Raw genomic sequence first — 16,060 nt, forward strand, 5'->3', positions numbered from 1 at the left:
AAAACTTTTATTTTAACCACAGTTAGAACAGCAGTCATCCAGTCTTTCACCATTATTTATGAAAAGCTTATACCAGGAGATTCTTCAGTGACTTAGTTGTATCAATATTTAATATTTTTTCAAAAGTTGTTGACAATACATTGTCTTTGGTGTTTTTCAGTCTGAGCTGCAAAGGACTGTGCTTACATTCTGTGACTAAGGGCTCCAAACAAGGAACTCCAGACATTTAGAACAGTTCATAAAATCCAAGGTAATGACAGCCTGTTAATTTCTGTGCTGTGAATTGCCAGCATTTTAAACAGGACTTTGAAATACATTTGCCTCAACATAATACAGCTAAATCTGAGGTGACTTTAATCTTCATAATTTGCACTCAATTAGGATTTACTTGTAATACCATTGAGTAACATATGGTCATGTCTGATGACAGCTCCCAGCCAATAGACTTTAGGCTCAACATACCAAAATAGAATGTAGGGGGTTGTTTTCTTCTGCTCACAATGTATTCGAGACCCTATTGTATTAAGAGTTTGAAAGAGGATCAGAATATGTGGGATGCAGCTGCAGGCTGTACCCTGTGAGTTATCAACATTCAGAGCTCCAGTATGACATGCCAAAGACATATAAGAACAGATTCTTGGCTTTAAGTCTGAAATGAGTTGCTAGCCCAGCCTTCTGCTTGCTGGAGATAGCTGCAAGAATAGACTAGGGAATCTGGGAAGAGCATGTTTTTGTATTGCTTTCGTAATGTCACTTGTTGCTACATATGAACACATGTGGAGGGAAGAGTTTAAAGATCGTCTACCCTGGCTGGGTGCAGTCTGTTGGTGTCATGTGTGTGTTGTGAGTGAAGCTTGCCACTCACATGAGCAAAGTTTAGTGTAGTGCTCTTTCTGGGTCATTCAGTTGTAGTAATAAAGGAGTTTTGTGAAGTTCCTTCCTTTAACATGTCCGTATAGGAATAGCTTCGTCTATATATGCAGGTACTATTTCATCCCGTGGTTGATTTGTATCTGTGTATATGTAAATGTACAAATGTAAGTCCATCAAAGGGAACTATTAAATTGTTGTGAGAGTCCATTAGAGAAAGGGCTGCTCTATGGCAAAAGCTGTAAAACTTGATGTTATAATCACAGGTATCTCTGGCAACCAGGCTGTGCTATCATCTGTAAAAATTAAAGCCTAGTTTAAAAAATGTCACCACTTCCTTTGTCAAAGGAGAGGCCTAGGATATAGTTGAAATTGTTGTTGATAATGTATAAATAAGTAATTAATCTTCAAGTGTGCCACAGTAACATTCTGTGTGCCTCACTGGTAGAGAAGCAGTGAGATTCAGATCTGTTGTATCTTCTTAATTTTGGGGGGCTGTTCTATTTTGTGACAGTGTGTGACATCCATCACAGACCTAACTCCAGGGCACTATCACCAGTTTGAATTGCTCTTCTTGCTTTCTTCCTGCAAAGAACAATCCAGCACTCTAGGGCAAAGGCAGCTGGAACAAAAACTCTCCAGCATAACCACACTTTGTCCAGAGATTGACTTTTGAGCTACAGGATTTATTGCCAGAGCTGCATTAATTCCTCATGTGGACAATACAGTGGATGGGACCTTGGGCAAATTGATTTCTATTACTTTTCTAACCCATGGCTCTTCTGTCTAGCTTGGAAATTTTTTGGGGCAAGGGATCTCTTTTGCTACGTTAACATCTACCACATACCCTACCTTTACTTCCAACTTCTGATAGTGTCTCTAAATGCCATTACCACAGGAATAATTGCACACCCTGTAGCGTACGTTAAGACAATCAATAGGCAAGATACTGTACTTCATAAATCCCCAACTTAATTCTTAAGCACCACGTGCTCTGTGCACTGACTAAGGCAGGGGATGTCTGAAATATGAGCTGTGATTGTGTAATTAATGCATACGACCAAGAGGGGGATGATGCATAGATAATCTTAATTCTGACATTTCCCACTTTGGAGTGCTTAACATTTTAATGCTACTTTACTATTAGGAATTTTTGTGTGTTCCAACATCTCTCAATTAACTTGAAAGGGAAGATATAGACTAACTAATTTTGTTAGGATGGAAACAAAGCATAACGATAAAGAAAAGATATGTATGATCTAAAACAATGAAGTAAAAATGTGTAAACATGGAAGGGTTAGATATTTCGCCTGCTGGGCTACAGGGTTGGGTTGTTCCATGGGTGCCCTTTTTCGTTTCTTATTTCTTTCTTCCTTTTACTGCTGCTGGGTGCTGGAGGAGGGCATGCCCAGGAGCCAAGGAGCAGGGTTACAAAATGGATCTATTGTGACAGGAATTGGGAAAAAAAGTACAATAATCCATGTCCCTAAGAATATGTCAGGATGGATCTCTATTTCTGTCTGTCTGTACAGTAGCTTTAAGCATGCAGCCTTCTATCCCAGAAAAAAGAATGACGTTGCATGTTTATGGAGTATACACAGTACTGTCTTTTTTAATCTTTCAGTACATAGTACGTAATGGACACTTATATTTATATGAAACTATTTAACAAGTATGGGATAATGGTGGAAATAAGGTTAAATTATTTACCATAAAAATTAGAGAAATTAATATTTTCTGGATTTCTTGAAAGTAATTTCATTCTGCTGTTTAAATCACAGCAAATCTTAAAAAAAACCTTATTTGTTTAGAAGGGCCTTTTTTTCCACTGTATTCTTCTCTGCCAGTTTCTGCTTTTACAATAGAAATTAATGTAACTTGAAATGACAAAGCATTACTCAAATTACCTCAGTTTCAACTTGCTGTGCAAAGTGTGTTATAGGGTGTTACAGATATTATATACGAGGTGTTACAGTCACTTCATCTTACTCTGAATCTAAGAGACATAGATGAATTGCCATGAAGATCATACTCAGAAAGAAGACAGTAAAAGACAGTAACTGAGCATTTTTAATCAGGATATGTGCCAGATAATTACCTTACGTATCTAAGTGAGTTCTATATATCCACTGCTAAAGTCATTATATAATAATTTTTTTCCTAGCATTTAAGGAAGTGTTTCCACAGATTCACAATATTCTTCTCCAGTGAGGCCTTATCTAGAGGTTAAAAATCATGAAATAGCCCTTTCTTGCCTGTGATTGTTGTAAAATCATAAGATTAAAAAAATAATTTTTCTCTTTTTCTAACATTTATTGTGCGTTGCCTCATGTTCTAAAGATTTTCATATCAGAAGGGCTGGAAACTGTAGCTGAGGTTTTTATGAAGCTAGGGTTTTGAGAAATATATACAGGATTATGATTAGTTTTACCCAGTAAAAAACAAGATGTGGCAACACTCCACAGCTCAATTTATTTCTTAAGTTCAGGTGCATATTCTTCCTCATGCACTTTATCGCTAGCACACAGAAACAAAACTAGCTTCATAATGTAAATGTAAAATAAATGCTTTTCCCAACTTGCATGACTTAAAAAGCTAGGACAGTGGAAAAAAGTATTTTTCCACTGGATCTGTTCAGTGATCTATTTCTCTTGCTCTGAATTAAATGTGACATGTATCACTCACTGCTACCTTGGTAATTCTTTATAGATGGTGTTAGGGTAAGAATCCTTCCTTATGTGCCATGGATACTTCAGGCTTTGGAGAATGACTATTTACTTGCTCATTTCTTGATACATATAGCTTAAATTTTTATCAAACATGTTGTTCAATGCAAGTGTGTTCATTGAACTCTGAGTACCTAGATCCAACATGTAACTCTACCATTAATTCTAATGTCTAATATAACCCTAGCCAAATTCCTATTTTGATTTTAGTTTTGAGCTGCACTCAATAGCTCAGGCCTAGCTCTAGCTTTTGTAACTCGTAAAACTTTATGATCCTTTAAAATCTGTCCACAAGTATTTCATTTTCTGACTTCCTGTGGGTATGAACTTCCCACATACTCTGAGAGGAGGTATTTTCTTTTATCTGTCCCAGACTAGTCTGCATGCACGGTCTGCATCACTCAGATCTCATGCTAAAAAGCTTCCACAAGAGCAAGATTAAATATTTTGTTATGTATTTTTTACTTTCTATATTTTGCTCCAATACTCCCTGGTTCTGATCTGTGGCTGATCTTACCATTCCCTCATCAGGCCCATATAGATCATTTGGTCACTGACAAACCGCAGTAGCAGGAGGCTCATCTGAAGGTGGCAGCAAGAGCAGCTTTTTCACTGGCAGAAATGCCAACAGGATAAAGGTGAAATTTGGGAATAAACTACTTTTGGTTTTAGTAGAGCCTTCTAATATAGCCATATTATAAATTATATGGAAGAATTAGAATTAATGTAAAGGTGATATTGGGCTCCTAAATACTGAGAGGCAGGATTTATTAGCTCAAGCACAGGACCATGCTAATGAAATATTTAATGCTTCCAGGACTTTGGTAAGCATTTCTAGACAAACCTCCACTGCCTTTTATAGATGTACAAGTCTGGGTCAGTGCTACTTCGTGGCTGTCTGCGACAGGCATGACTGGATTGCATAGGTATGGTCTAAGACTGTCTTTTCTGTTCTGTTCTTGTACTGTTTGGTACAAAGGGAACCTTGTCCCTGAGTAGGCTTTCTAGGCCCCTTGGTAATAAAAATAATGACTAATATCACCCTTAGATTCCTTTATAATTCCCATGCCAAAAGAAGTAATGTTAGGGTTTTGTCCCTAAGTCTTTCAGTTCTTATCCTGTACAAACCTGTATAAAATTAAAATTAAAGCTGTTGGAAGTTTTCTTTCACATTTTTTTTAGTATTGCAAGCTTTCAATTTTATGAAAATGGAAATAGCACTTCAAGTGAGTTCTTTAATGATTACATCTCTAATAAGAAAAACTTAAATCCAAAATGTGTTGGATTTTAATTTTCTTCTGTTAATATTCCTTTTCCCTTCCCTTCCCTTCTCTCTTTTTACAGTGACCAAGAAAGAGAAAAGGAAAAAAAAGAATGAGAAGACAATTTATATTTTTATTGAAAGATTGGGGGAGGATAGAAAATGTATATTCCCATTTTGAAACCTCTCTAATTTCAGCCAGGAGCAGGTGGAGAGTCATCACAGCTCACAGAGCACAGCTGTGATAAACACACATTGACCGACTCTGCTGAACAGATGAACTGCCATATTCTAGGTAAGCAGAAGGTTCAGGAGGGCTTCAGGAAAATGCACTGCAGCTATCCAACCTGAACCAATTCAGGAACATCGTTTTGAATTTTGGCAAGTAATTTTTCAACAAAAAGGGGAAATTGATGTGCAGTCCTTGGAGAATCGGTATATTATGTGTTTGCATTACATTGCCTGCATCCTCTATATCCTAAAGTTCTTATAGATTTACATGTTTGTTCAGCATGGTGCACCAAACAGAGTTAGACAATAATAAATAGTGAATATTAAATACTGCGTCAAGAGCCCTCCTATCCTGAGGTTACTATTTGAAACAGCAAGAACTCCAGTCATCCATGGTAGCCTTTGTTTAGTGGCCAGGCACTGCTAATGGCTGCCACCAAACGATCCAATTCCTACAGACTGTGGTGAGGACCTGAGGGCCCGACACCTCTGATGACTGGTCAACCACGTCCTGGCGCTGTTGTCCGCCATGCTGATGTAGAATGGAAGTGCCCAGCATGTCCTGGCAGACCAGCTGTTGGCACCTTAAGCTATCTAGTTTGCTGTAAAGAACTAGGTTTCTCTCCCGTTGCTGGATTGGAAGTTTTGGTTGCCGTCCCAGTACCAAGGCCCAGGCTGCTGGGACGTTGCTTGCTCAGCTTTTTTGGTGTGCTGGGCCAATGTCAAGGCTTTTGTGAGGGCTAATGGCGGGTCTGCCGGGCTCCAGCCAAACCATACGCTTCAGTGAGGGGACTGACTCAGGGCGTCCCATTTTCCAGGGCTATACTGAAGCCATTCTCCTGTGAGGCTTTTAGCTGAATTATGACTGATGGTCCAGCAGAAGCTTTAAGGGAGAGGACAAAAAAGAAACAGGAGCAGCTCTGAGGCAGCTTGGAGGGACGACATGTTCCTGAGGCAGCCTGGAGGCAGCAGCCAGCGCAGACATGGCAGTAGGGCAGCTCTGAGACAGGGGGAGGGCAAAAAGGGCTTGCGGGGACAGCCCAGAGGGAGACGGCAGGAGGCACCTTTAAGCTGAGAGATTTTAAGGTATCGTGAGGGAGAGTAAGAAAATGTGTGAAGACGGCTGGGGCGTAACGAACAGAGCTGGCGCAGAAGCACCACGCAGCCTGAAGATGGCGCCGAGGCAGCACGGAGGTTTCTCACAGCCCAGCGATGGTGCGGCGGGGGCAGCCTGGAGCCCCCTCACAGTCCGGCGATGGCACCAAGGCAGGACGGAGGCAGGGTTTAGAGAAAGCACTGGAGGCCGAAGAGAGACCAACGATGGTTCTGAGGCAGTTTGTAGGCCTCACTCAGCTCCGGGGTAGCACTGAGGAGATTTGCACTTCAGGCACCTCCAGTTACAGCCTCCAGCCCTGCAGACAGATGGGCAGCGCTCTTTGAGACCCTCGCTCTCTAGAGACTTTGGAGGGACCCGCCCTGTTGTGCTAAACACAGAACGAATGGTACATTGGGGAGTTAACACAGGGAGAAGGGAGGTGGTTAGTAGTCAGATGCAGTATTCTGTTAGCTGTTCAGAGCAGCCAGAGGGGGTGTGGAGCTGTTGTTACGCTGTTTGAGGTTGGGGTCTTGCCTTACAGACATCATTCATTTACTACTTGTTGGCTTTGCCAGCTTGTTCTGTGTTCCCATCTCTACCCTTCAGCTCTTCTTTGCAGTAACAGACTTTGATTCAGTGCTGTCTATGAGAAGCTACAGCAAGGTACTGATACCTCCTGGAGCTCACATTGTATGCCCGTGTGGACCTACGTGGTGCGTGGCTGTGCACCTACGTGCATTACCTATGTGGTAATGGCCAGGCTCTGAGGAGGCTGGAGAGAAGAATCAGCAGTGGTCTGGGAGCAGCGTTAATTGTGTTAGAGCACAATTGTGTCTGAAATGATAAGCCTCCTTGAGAAGCAGTCTGAAACCTATTATTCTGAATACCAGGAATCGGCAATTCTAGCTTAACATTTCTATATTGTCAGGATCTTTCCAATATAAAGGTGTCTGAGCAGATACCAGCTGAACACCTCCAGATTCACAAGAGGCCGTTGCCTCTTCATCTGTGGAAAAGAATAGTGAAAATGGAGATATTTTTGACTTTTAGTGATTGCTGGTGGTCTGTTGTTAAGTGATAAGTCGCACCTGCTGTTCTGCGTTGTGACATGGCACAGAGGAGTGGATGAGATCAGAGGACATTGTGCCTGTTGTGTACACAGACAAGGTGGGAAGCTATGTAAAAATAGCAACAGCTATATCTCCTGACCAGCTTCCACCAGCTTACTATGTTTATCTATTAAGACTGAAGTGCTATAGGGTAGCCTTAAAATTGGCTGTGGAGTCAGCTGGTGATTCTGATGTTACAGGGCTGTTACACAGATAGCTAATGGGCCTGAGTACGAGGGCATGCTGTGGCCATGTGTTTGTGTTGAACAAGTAAGTTTTAATTTTAACTGTACATCTGCTGAACAGTGCACAAGCCCCAACCTGCTCCTTAGTAGCAGCAAGCTGCTGGTTGATGTTCGGAATCCAGTGATGAGAGAGGGTTTTCTCAGTATCTGATGGGGCCCAGCTTGAAGCAGGGGGCAAGGTGCTTTGCCTTCTCTTTGCAACCTGTATAGTCTCTAGCACATCTTGGCCACCTGGCTGATTCGTTGCATCCCAAAGCAGTTGAAATGTGAGGGAACTCGAGCAATTGTTTAAAATCAGACATTCAAACCTCCATAAATCAATCTGCTAAATTTACAATGTAAACCCAAACATAAATTTGACACACACTTCAGCCATGCTGTAGGTAGCATCTGTAGTCACTACTGGGTTCTCATTTCTTCTTGACCCTGATCATCACCCTATGGAAAGGTTCATGTTCTGGTTTACTTCCATACCAACCAAAATGTTAAGCTATGGGAATGTGACTGTTAAAGCTGGCTGGAAGAGCAATTGATTTTTTTGGTTGAAATACCAAAGTGACTTGTAGTACAGTTTTGGGATGGGATCTGTAGCGCTTCTCTGGAATTCTGATAGCATAGCTAGGATTGGAATTTTTGAGCCAAAAATGGCTTTGAGTCTTTTTTTTAATTTTTCTCCAAGTAAGCTTGGAAAACAAAGATCAACGTTTGTCTTCAGAATGTGAAAAAAAAAAAAAAAAGAAAAATTGATTCTTGATAATTTATCTCTGTGAGCATATGTGGACTGGTCTTTCCCCTTCCCCACGTTTTCATTTAATTATGGACAAAGTCCTGTATGCAGCGAAGTCAAAATATAACTAGGACCTTGTGTTTAGATAAGTTAAGGATACACAGCTACAATTACCTTGACACATGGGTAAATAACTTTTCTAATGTGGTCACACCAAGTGCTTGTTTGGTTGTTTCTTTTAGTTGATTAAGAGAAGTTGTGCAAAATGTCGTGAGCTTAGGAGATGGGAACAAAATGAGGAGAGAATACAGGGAGTTATGAAAGGAGGAAGACATAATGATGACTGTAAGATGACAGAAGCCAGTGGGGAGTGGTAAAATGAGAGGACTGCCATGGGAAGCTTAAGAGGTTAATGACATGCAGCTACGGATGGATGAAGTTTGCATGGACCCAGATCTTGGATCTGATCCAATTGCAGCTCAGTTCTAAAGGAGAAGGCTATAAATCAGTCCAAGGATTATGGTGAATCATGCTTTGTGCTCATGGTTTGTGCAGTAACCAGCAGTTCTTGATGGAATTACAACCGTCCTGCTCACACTCACCTGCTATTTGCTCTGTATTAAGTTAACAATAGTAAATAAACCGTGTATTAGATTTCAGGCTGACCTGTTCATGCCAAATGAATTAGTCTTGCCCACAGGCTGCCCTAATTTAAAACATATGTATCCATTTAAATCTTGTTGCTTCCACACATTAAGCTACTGTTTAGATTTTTGCCTCATCAATATTCTTCACCATTTTGAACAGCTGTGTAGTTTGCTGTGGGTTTGGATCAAAGTGTTCTCTGATAGATTTTTTTTTTTTTTTTGTGTATGTGGAAGGTGGTGGAGGAGTATAAGTGAGTGGACTATGGTGGCATTGTACAGCACTTATGCCTGTCACCTGAAACCAACAGAAGACACTTTGTCTGTTCTTGTAAAGGCAAAAATTTCATTAGAATCAAAGGAAGTTTACTTTAATTGCAGGAAAGATGGGGTCCTTGTTTAGTGAAAATACAACTGAAGTCAGGAGAGCTATTGTATGATAGTATATTTCCCATACAGCAGTATAAGTCTCATAGAACACAGATAGAAGTTTTCGGTTTTTCCCAGACTTCTAAGGGGTGAAAGAATTTTGTATGAAAAATAGTTTCTCCTAAGAAGAAATTTTTAAAAAATCGGAGCCTAATGTCAGACTCCAAAGAACATATTTAGGCCTCTAAATAAGTAGCCGGGGCTTTTCACGAGTGCTGAGCTCTGCCAACCCCCACTGCTCTTAGGATACAGCTTCTAAGGCTGAACATCGTTTGACTGCATGTTCTTGTGAAGAAATACTAAGAATATGCAGTAGGTCAAAGTAGCTCCTTATCTTTGTGCGGAGATAAGGGCTGCTGTTCCTCCTAGGAAACAGTGTCTTAGAAGCGGAAGGCTGCACTTCTTATCATTCAAGTATGTGCCATAAAGAGGTAAAAATAGGGACGCTGAGGATAAGAAAGCTGAAACCAAGGCACCTGCTACCCACAGAAGGAAACCTGGGAATGAAATAAGACTGAGAGTCTCTTCTGTTTTGAATACTGCAAATCTCCAGTTACAGGAGTAAATAATTTGCCTGTAAAAGCCTCTGAGATTACTGGTATGAGAAAAGGCTTGCAGGATTTAGACTCCTGACTTTACCATGCAGACCAAATTCCATTTACTGAGTTTTACAGAAGTTGAAAATGTCAGAGTTGGCTGAGAGAACTGCATTTCAGTACCTAATAAACATTTACAGGACATCCTAAATCCCCATTGAAAATGCTTTAGTTTGTGACCTAAACAGAATCAATTAAACAGAGAAGTTGAAATAAGGTATTCAAATTGTATCACTGTTGCCAAATAATGCATAGTTCATTCAATCTCACAATATTTTAATCCAGTATTCACTTTGCCATGGTATATAATGCAGGCTATTTACAATGATTGCCATTCTTTAAATGCCAGTTTTCCTTTAAAACAAGCAGCAACAACAAGCAGCCCCATACCCTGCTCCAAACTTTGTTTGCAAGGATTTTCATTTGCACCACTAATGTACAGATTTACACAGAGCACAAAAAGGGGGTATTCTTATTCTTAGAGATTCTGCCTTGTATACTACCTGCAGCCACATTCTGCCACTTTCATCCCTTCATAGTTATATATCAAAGTGGGCACACCAGCATCATCCTTATAAAGAATGGAGATTGAATCCAATTTGGTTGGAACGCAGCAGGCCTTGGAAGCTTTCTTTGGGTTTTGGAGATGCACCAGAGTTTGGACAATAGCATGTTTTGTTGGGGTAACGTTATCTGTCAGAGGGAAGAAGCAACCTCCTTTACACTCAAAAGCCTCATAATCTTTTGGTGCAATGATCCAGGAGTCCCAGCCAATCTCTTCAAAGTTCACATGGAGGGAAGTTCTCCGGCAGTGGTTGGCTCCGATGCTTCTCTTGCTTCTGGAGGAATGCTGGTGGGGCCCAGTGATGGCCTTTTCCTCTCCCTGTTCTTCCTCTTCAGATGAAGTGTTGTTCTTTCCTAATTTCTTTAGCACACTTTCTTGTTCATGAACAATCATCTCCCGGAGCTCCACTTTGGTCTCTTTTGTCCCATTGCTGCGGTCATTGGAGAACACTATTAACAGGGGCAGATTTTTAGTGTCAGGGGTAACACTGATATCCAGCTTCCCACAAGTGAAACCACCCAGAGCCTTACTCTCTATAACAACCTCTAGCTTGTTTTTAGTCTTCCGTTTGTCTGCCCTGACCCATCTTTTCACAGCGCTGGACACTTCAAACATCTCCCAACCACACTCCTGGATGTTGTGGGAGACAAGGAAAGATTTGGTACTTTCTGGGTTTTCCCAGTGGTCACCATCTAGAATATCATAAATGACCATGTTGCCTTCCAGCCTAGAGAGAGACCCAACTTCCCTGTGACAGGAGATATAAATTCTCAGTTCAGCTCTGGTGATTTCCTCATATCGTGGAATAGAGATGTTGAAGAGCAAGATGTGTTTCTGAAATGGATTTTCTTCTGGTGAAGCTAAAGAAACAACATCTGCAATAGGAAATTAAAACACGTGGTTACAGTGCTTCTGACTGTCCAAGCAACTTGCTTTTAAAAGACTCAGGATGTATTTTGGGGGTAAAATAAGAGCATGGCTACCCAGCATTAAAAAAAAATAAATACAGTCTTCTGGCCAAGTTTCAAGGGCAGGGAGTGAAAAGTGGAAATGGAGGTTCTTGGTGTTGGTAGTATTTTCACCAAGATTGCATGGTCAGGTGAGTGTGCGGAGAAGAGCGTAAAGAGTTTGCCTAGAACAAGCTGTGGATGATGCTGGTCAGTATTAAGTACATATATAAGGCATCTGGGGAGTGTTCAGACTTAGCAATTTCCTAAAGAGATTTTTACGCAAAGATTTCCTACAAAAACCTATGAATTTGCTACTCTTATCATCATGCAATGAGATGAACTGCCCTCCTAATACAGAGAAGTATACTACATATTTAAGTGTCTCTAAGAACTAGCTGTGCTGAGGCTTTTGTTGTTGTCTTCAAATAATTTTGAAAGCAGCTTGGATTACTGGGAGTTTGGGGAAATAGAAAAGTTTTTTAAAATCCTGAACTGAAGCTTCAGAGTCTGTCTAAATTGTGACTTGGTGATAAACAGCCTTTCATGCCCAGGTCCCAGTCCGTTCCAGGCTGGACTCACTGAGCTTGTGTGGGTGGTTTTTTTTGTTTTTGTTTTTTTTTGTTTTTTTCTGCAAAGGTATGTGCAGTACCAGCAACTCTGCCTTGGGAGTGGCAGATATTTGGCTGGAAGATCAGATTGGTAGTGTTTAAAAGTCATCACTGGCTGATGTCTATTTGATAGTCAATGTAAGATAATTACTCAATCATGATTGGGTTTTAGGGCAATTTCACTTGGCTAATGTTGGCACTTCTTCACAGTGTTTACCCACTAAAGCAGTCAGAGAGGAGAGTGAGATATGGAAACTATAATCTAGCTCATACTGTTCAGGTTTCTTTCCATTTCAGGACTAGGGGCACTAATTTGTGAATTTGGAGTTCTCCATAGTGCTGTTACCTCTGTATGTCTATTTTTCATATAAACAGAAGCTTTGATTCTCCCTGTCTCATTTTTATCACAAGGATTGCATTTACTTCTAACTAATTTACTGCTTCTTTTGATGGAGATTTTAAAAGTCTATGTAATGTTACACAGACAGGGATCTTGAATTTTTTTACTTGAGACAAGCTTGACTATCCATTTCCATATAAATCTCTCCATCTAAACCAGAATTTTGGGGGAGCACTGCTGTTCCTTACTTGGATCCAGAGACATGTTTCTCAGTTGGCTGCTGTGGTTTTTAAGTATGAGAAGAGCCCACCTGAACGAAGAGCTCTCTAGCATGGATATCTCAATTATAGATGATCAAATGTTTGCATTTTAACTTTAAAACTCAGTCCCAAATCTCTAGCTTTGAGAAATGATTCATGTAAACCCTATTATGCAGTGCATCATCTCAGTTGATGCATTTGAGAAGAGAATATTGTACAGTAAAAATATGAAAGAAGAAAACTAAAGGTAATTGTATTTTTTTAAAGATTGAAAGAAACTACAGGGCAAGACTACAATGCAAAATTTTAATAATCTGTTTCATTTCTAAAGAATCTGTGGAAGTTAGGCACTCAATTCCCTCTGAATTTGAAAAGAATATGAGTACGTACTGTCCAAGCACTTCTTCAAAAGTTCTAGCCCACATATTTAGGACTTCTCCTACCTTCAGTACTGAAGCTCCTTACAATATTGGATGCAGGGATGGAGGACTTGTCTGCAGTGTATCTGTTGTATAAATCAATCATGAACTGTGGTGGTTCTTCTTTGGTCTTCACTTGTGAGGGGACTCTTGACAAATTCAAACTCCTTAGTAAATCCGTCTTCATATTCTCCAGGAAAGATTTAAAGTCGAAATGAGTCTCATCTTCCACTTCCCCAGGATCATGAAAGTGTGCATCAGACTTTCCCATAGCTGATAACTTGTCCCAATCTTCCAAAGGCTTGCCTCTTGTCAAGCAGGCAATGATGTTGAAAACAGACAGTGCAGCTAATACTCCAAAATAATGCATTTCTTCTATATTTACTTTATGATGGAGAGACAAGAGAACAATGGTATTTTAGCTGATTAAAAATCTCGTTTCATTACAGACAGAGGAAGGGAGACAGAAGGCAAACAACTGGAATGCCCTTTGCAGATCACTTTCTTGTGTTCTTTTTGCAGTCTGCTTCAAACCCCAGCCTCTTGTCAGTTGTCAAGCAGATTGGTTGTACACTTGCCCTTATCAGAGTCATTGATGCCATGCTTCAGCTTCTGTTATCTAGCAAAGCTCTTAGTTAATGAAGATTCTATAAACATCTGACAAACACATGTGGCTGGTGGGAAGGACATTGTATATTGTAAAGAATCCACATTTCACTTTAGGGTCATCATTGCTTAATTACACTCTTCTATCATTTCCTTGCCAACACAGAGAGAAGCTTTCTTAGGGACGTAGAAGATTACACTGTTTTAATCAAGACTAGAAAATAGAGATCTAGAACAAAGTTACTCTATTAGCTATTAGTAAATAACATCTCACAAATCTTTATTACAGTCCCTTTGCACGCCATCAGAAAATCCGTGATCATTTGATGGAGACCTGTGATTCTCCAAGACATGATCTCATGACAATACAAACAACCTTAAAACTTCTTTCCGTTTATCAGCCAAGAGCTATTGTTTGTACACAGTGACATATCTGTTTTGTGTCAAGTTTGCTTCATGTTGTTTGCAGGCTTGTCCATTTTCGGTTTTATTCCTTTGGTGTATGGGAATTTAGTCTTGTTTTTATAGTATCTTATGTAATATATTTCTTAGCTTCTTGATGGTCAATCCAGTCCAAGAACAACCAGTCATTATTTCAGTGACCTCAAAATGAAGACAGAAGTAGGCCTTCTAAGGCCACATGGAAAATAAAAGGTGTCCATGAAGATACAGATTATCTGTGAAGATACTGTTATCCATGAGAAGAATAGGCCAAGGCAAAAATACAAGACTGATGATAGAATTTCTCATGATACAGAAGAAAAAAACCTAGTTTATTTATAGACAGAAATATCACTTGCTATTTATCCTAATGAATGCGTTATGATTTAATCTAATGATATGTGTTTTATCCATACTATTAATGTATCATTTTTTCTAAGCACAACTCAATCCCTACTGTACACATGCCATAAAGTCAGAATAGTATTATGAGCTTTTACATTAAAAAAAAATCTCATTGCAAAGATGCGGGCAAGATTTTGTCCTTTCTGGCCATTCTTCTCCAGTTTTCTAGCAGTGCATACACACTGTTTAAAGTGAGCCCAGACTTCTCAAATTCTCACTTATGTGTCTGTTCAAGTGACAACTGGGATCCAAGATTCTGGTTAATTATGTTCCTATGGTGTAAAGTCAGAAAGGAGTATTTGGCATTGATCCTGGTCTCCTGCATAGCGAGACTGTTATATTTTACTCAAGGCCTGTGTGTTTCCTACCTGCATGCAGAGCCCAATTACTTGTGTTTGGCTAAAATGTAACTTTTTAAGGGTCTCCAGAACTTACCTGAAGATGTCAAAGAATCGGAGATTTCTTCAATTTTTGTAGCAGTTACTCTAAAAGATTGTCACTTACACTTAAAAAACCACAGTGCTTCATTTATTATTTCATTGTGCCTGGCTTCACCTTCTAGACAGGAGTTCTTGTAACTTTCTGTCTGGCTTAAGGAGCCCCATAGCACTGGCATTTTCTCTCTGTCAAAGTACTTGTACAGTGTAATCAAGTTACTTCTCAGTTTGCTTTCTGATAAAATAAACAGATTGTGCTTTTTAGTCACGTTAGAAGACATTTTCTCTAACTTTTTGTTTCTTTTCCTGTCTCTTTCAGAATTTGAATGTCTTTTTGAAAAGGTGAACACTGGGGCTATGCATAATTTTCTAGTGGCAGTCCATGAGTGCCACATGCAGAAATAAAATCTCCTTTCCTTATGTGGTTTACTACTCCAGTGTGTATCTTTTCAAAGCTTTAATTAGCTCTCTTTACATAGCATCACCCTGGATGCTCATACGGTGCCATAAGTCCATCATATCCACCAAAATTGTTATAAGAGTTATGGCTTTCAAGAGTGCATTCTTTTACTCAGTGGGAGCAGCCTCCATTCCTTGTGCCTAGGTACTAAGTTCTGCATCTGTCTACCTTAAAATGAATTTGATTGCATGAAGTGCTGCTATATCAAGTGATCTATATAAATACCTCTCTCCTAAACACTGTCTTCTGCAAATGCTGTGGGGGTAGTTATATGCAGAATTCCAGTTCATATATAAAGTTGTCAAATAGTGTCAGGCCAAGTGTCAGCTTTGCAGAAACTTTACAATGAACAGTTTCATTCAGTGGCAATTCCTTTTGAAAGCTGCTCTTTGAGGTTTGGCAGTGAGACAGTTGTTAATTCATGTGATACACAAATATATGAATATTGTCCAGTGGTTTCTTTTAATTATGCAGCCTTGTGCAAGTGAATTGAAATATTCCACAAAGTCCTAGGTACATTCTAGCTGTTGCTGTTACCTCTGGCAATTAAACTGTGGCCTCAAAGAATGAAATTGGATTTGTTATAGAAAAAAATGTTGTTAACGCTTTGCTGGCTAGTGTCAGCTGTTTTCCTG

The 16,060-nt window shown here is 39.9% G+C and overlaps 1 protein-coding gene across 1 annotated transcript; it reads right to left on the reverse strand.

Annotated features, from left to right (window-relative positions):
* Window positions 1-10,433: 10,433 nt before the first annotated feature.
* On the reverse strand, window positions 10,434-13,446 carry GDF2 (growth differentiation factor 2). The gene is made up of 2 exons (XM_072871274.1): window positions 13,101-13,446; window positions 10,434-11,374 (listed from the first exon to the last, which is right to left on the reverse strand). Exons 1-2 carry the CDS (start codon window positions 13,444-13,446, stop codon window positions 10,434-10,436), a joined length of 1,287 nt encoding a protein of 428 aa, XP_072727375.1.
* Between the last annotated feature and the right edge of the window lie 2,614 nt (window positions 13,447-16,060).

This window comes from Ciconia boyciana, chromosome 8 (assembly GCF_034638445.1).
Source record: "Ciconia boyciana chromosome 8, ASM3463844v1, whole genome shotgun sequence".
Lineage (NCBI taxonomy): Eukaryota > Metazoa > Chordata > Aves > Ciconiiformes > Ciconiidae > Ciconia > Ciconia boyciana.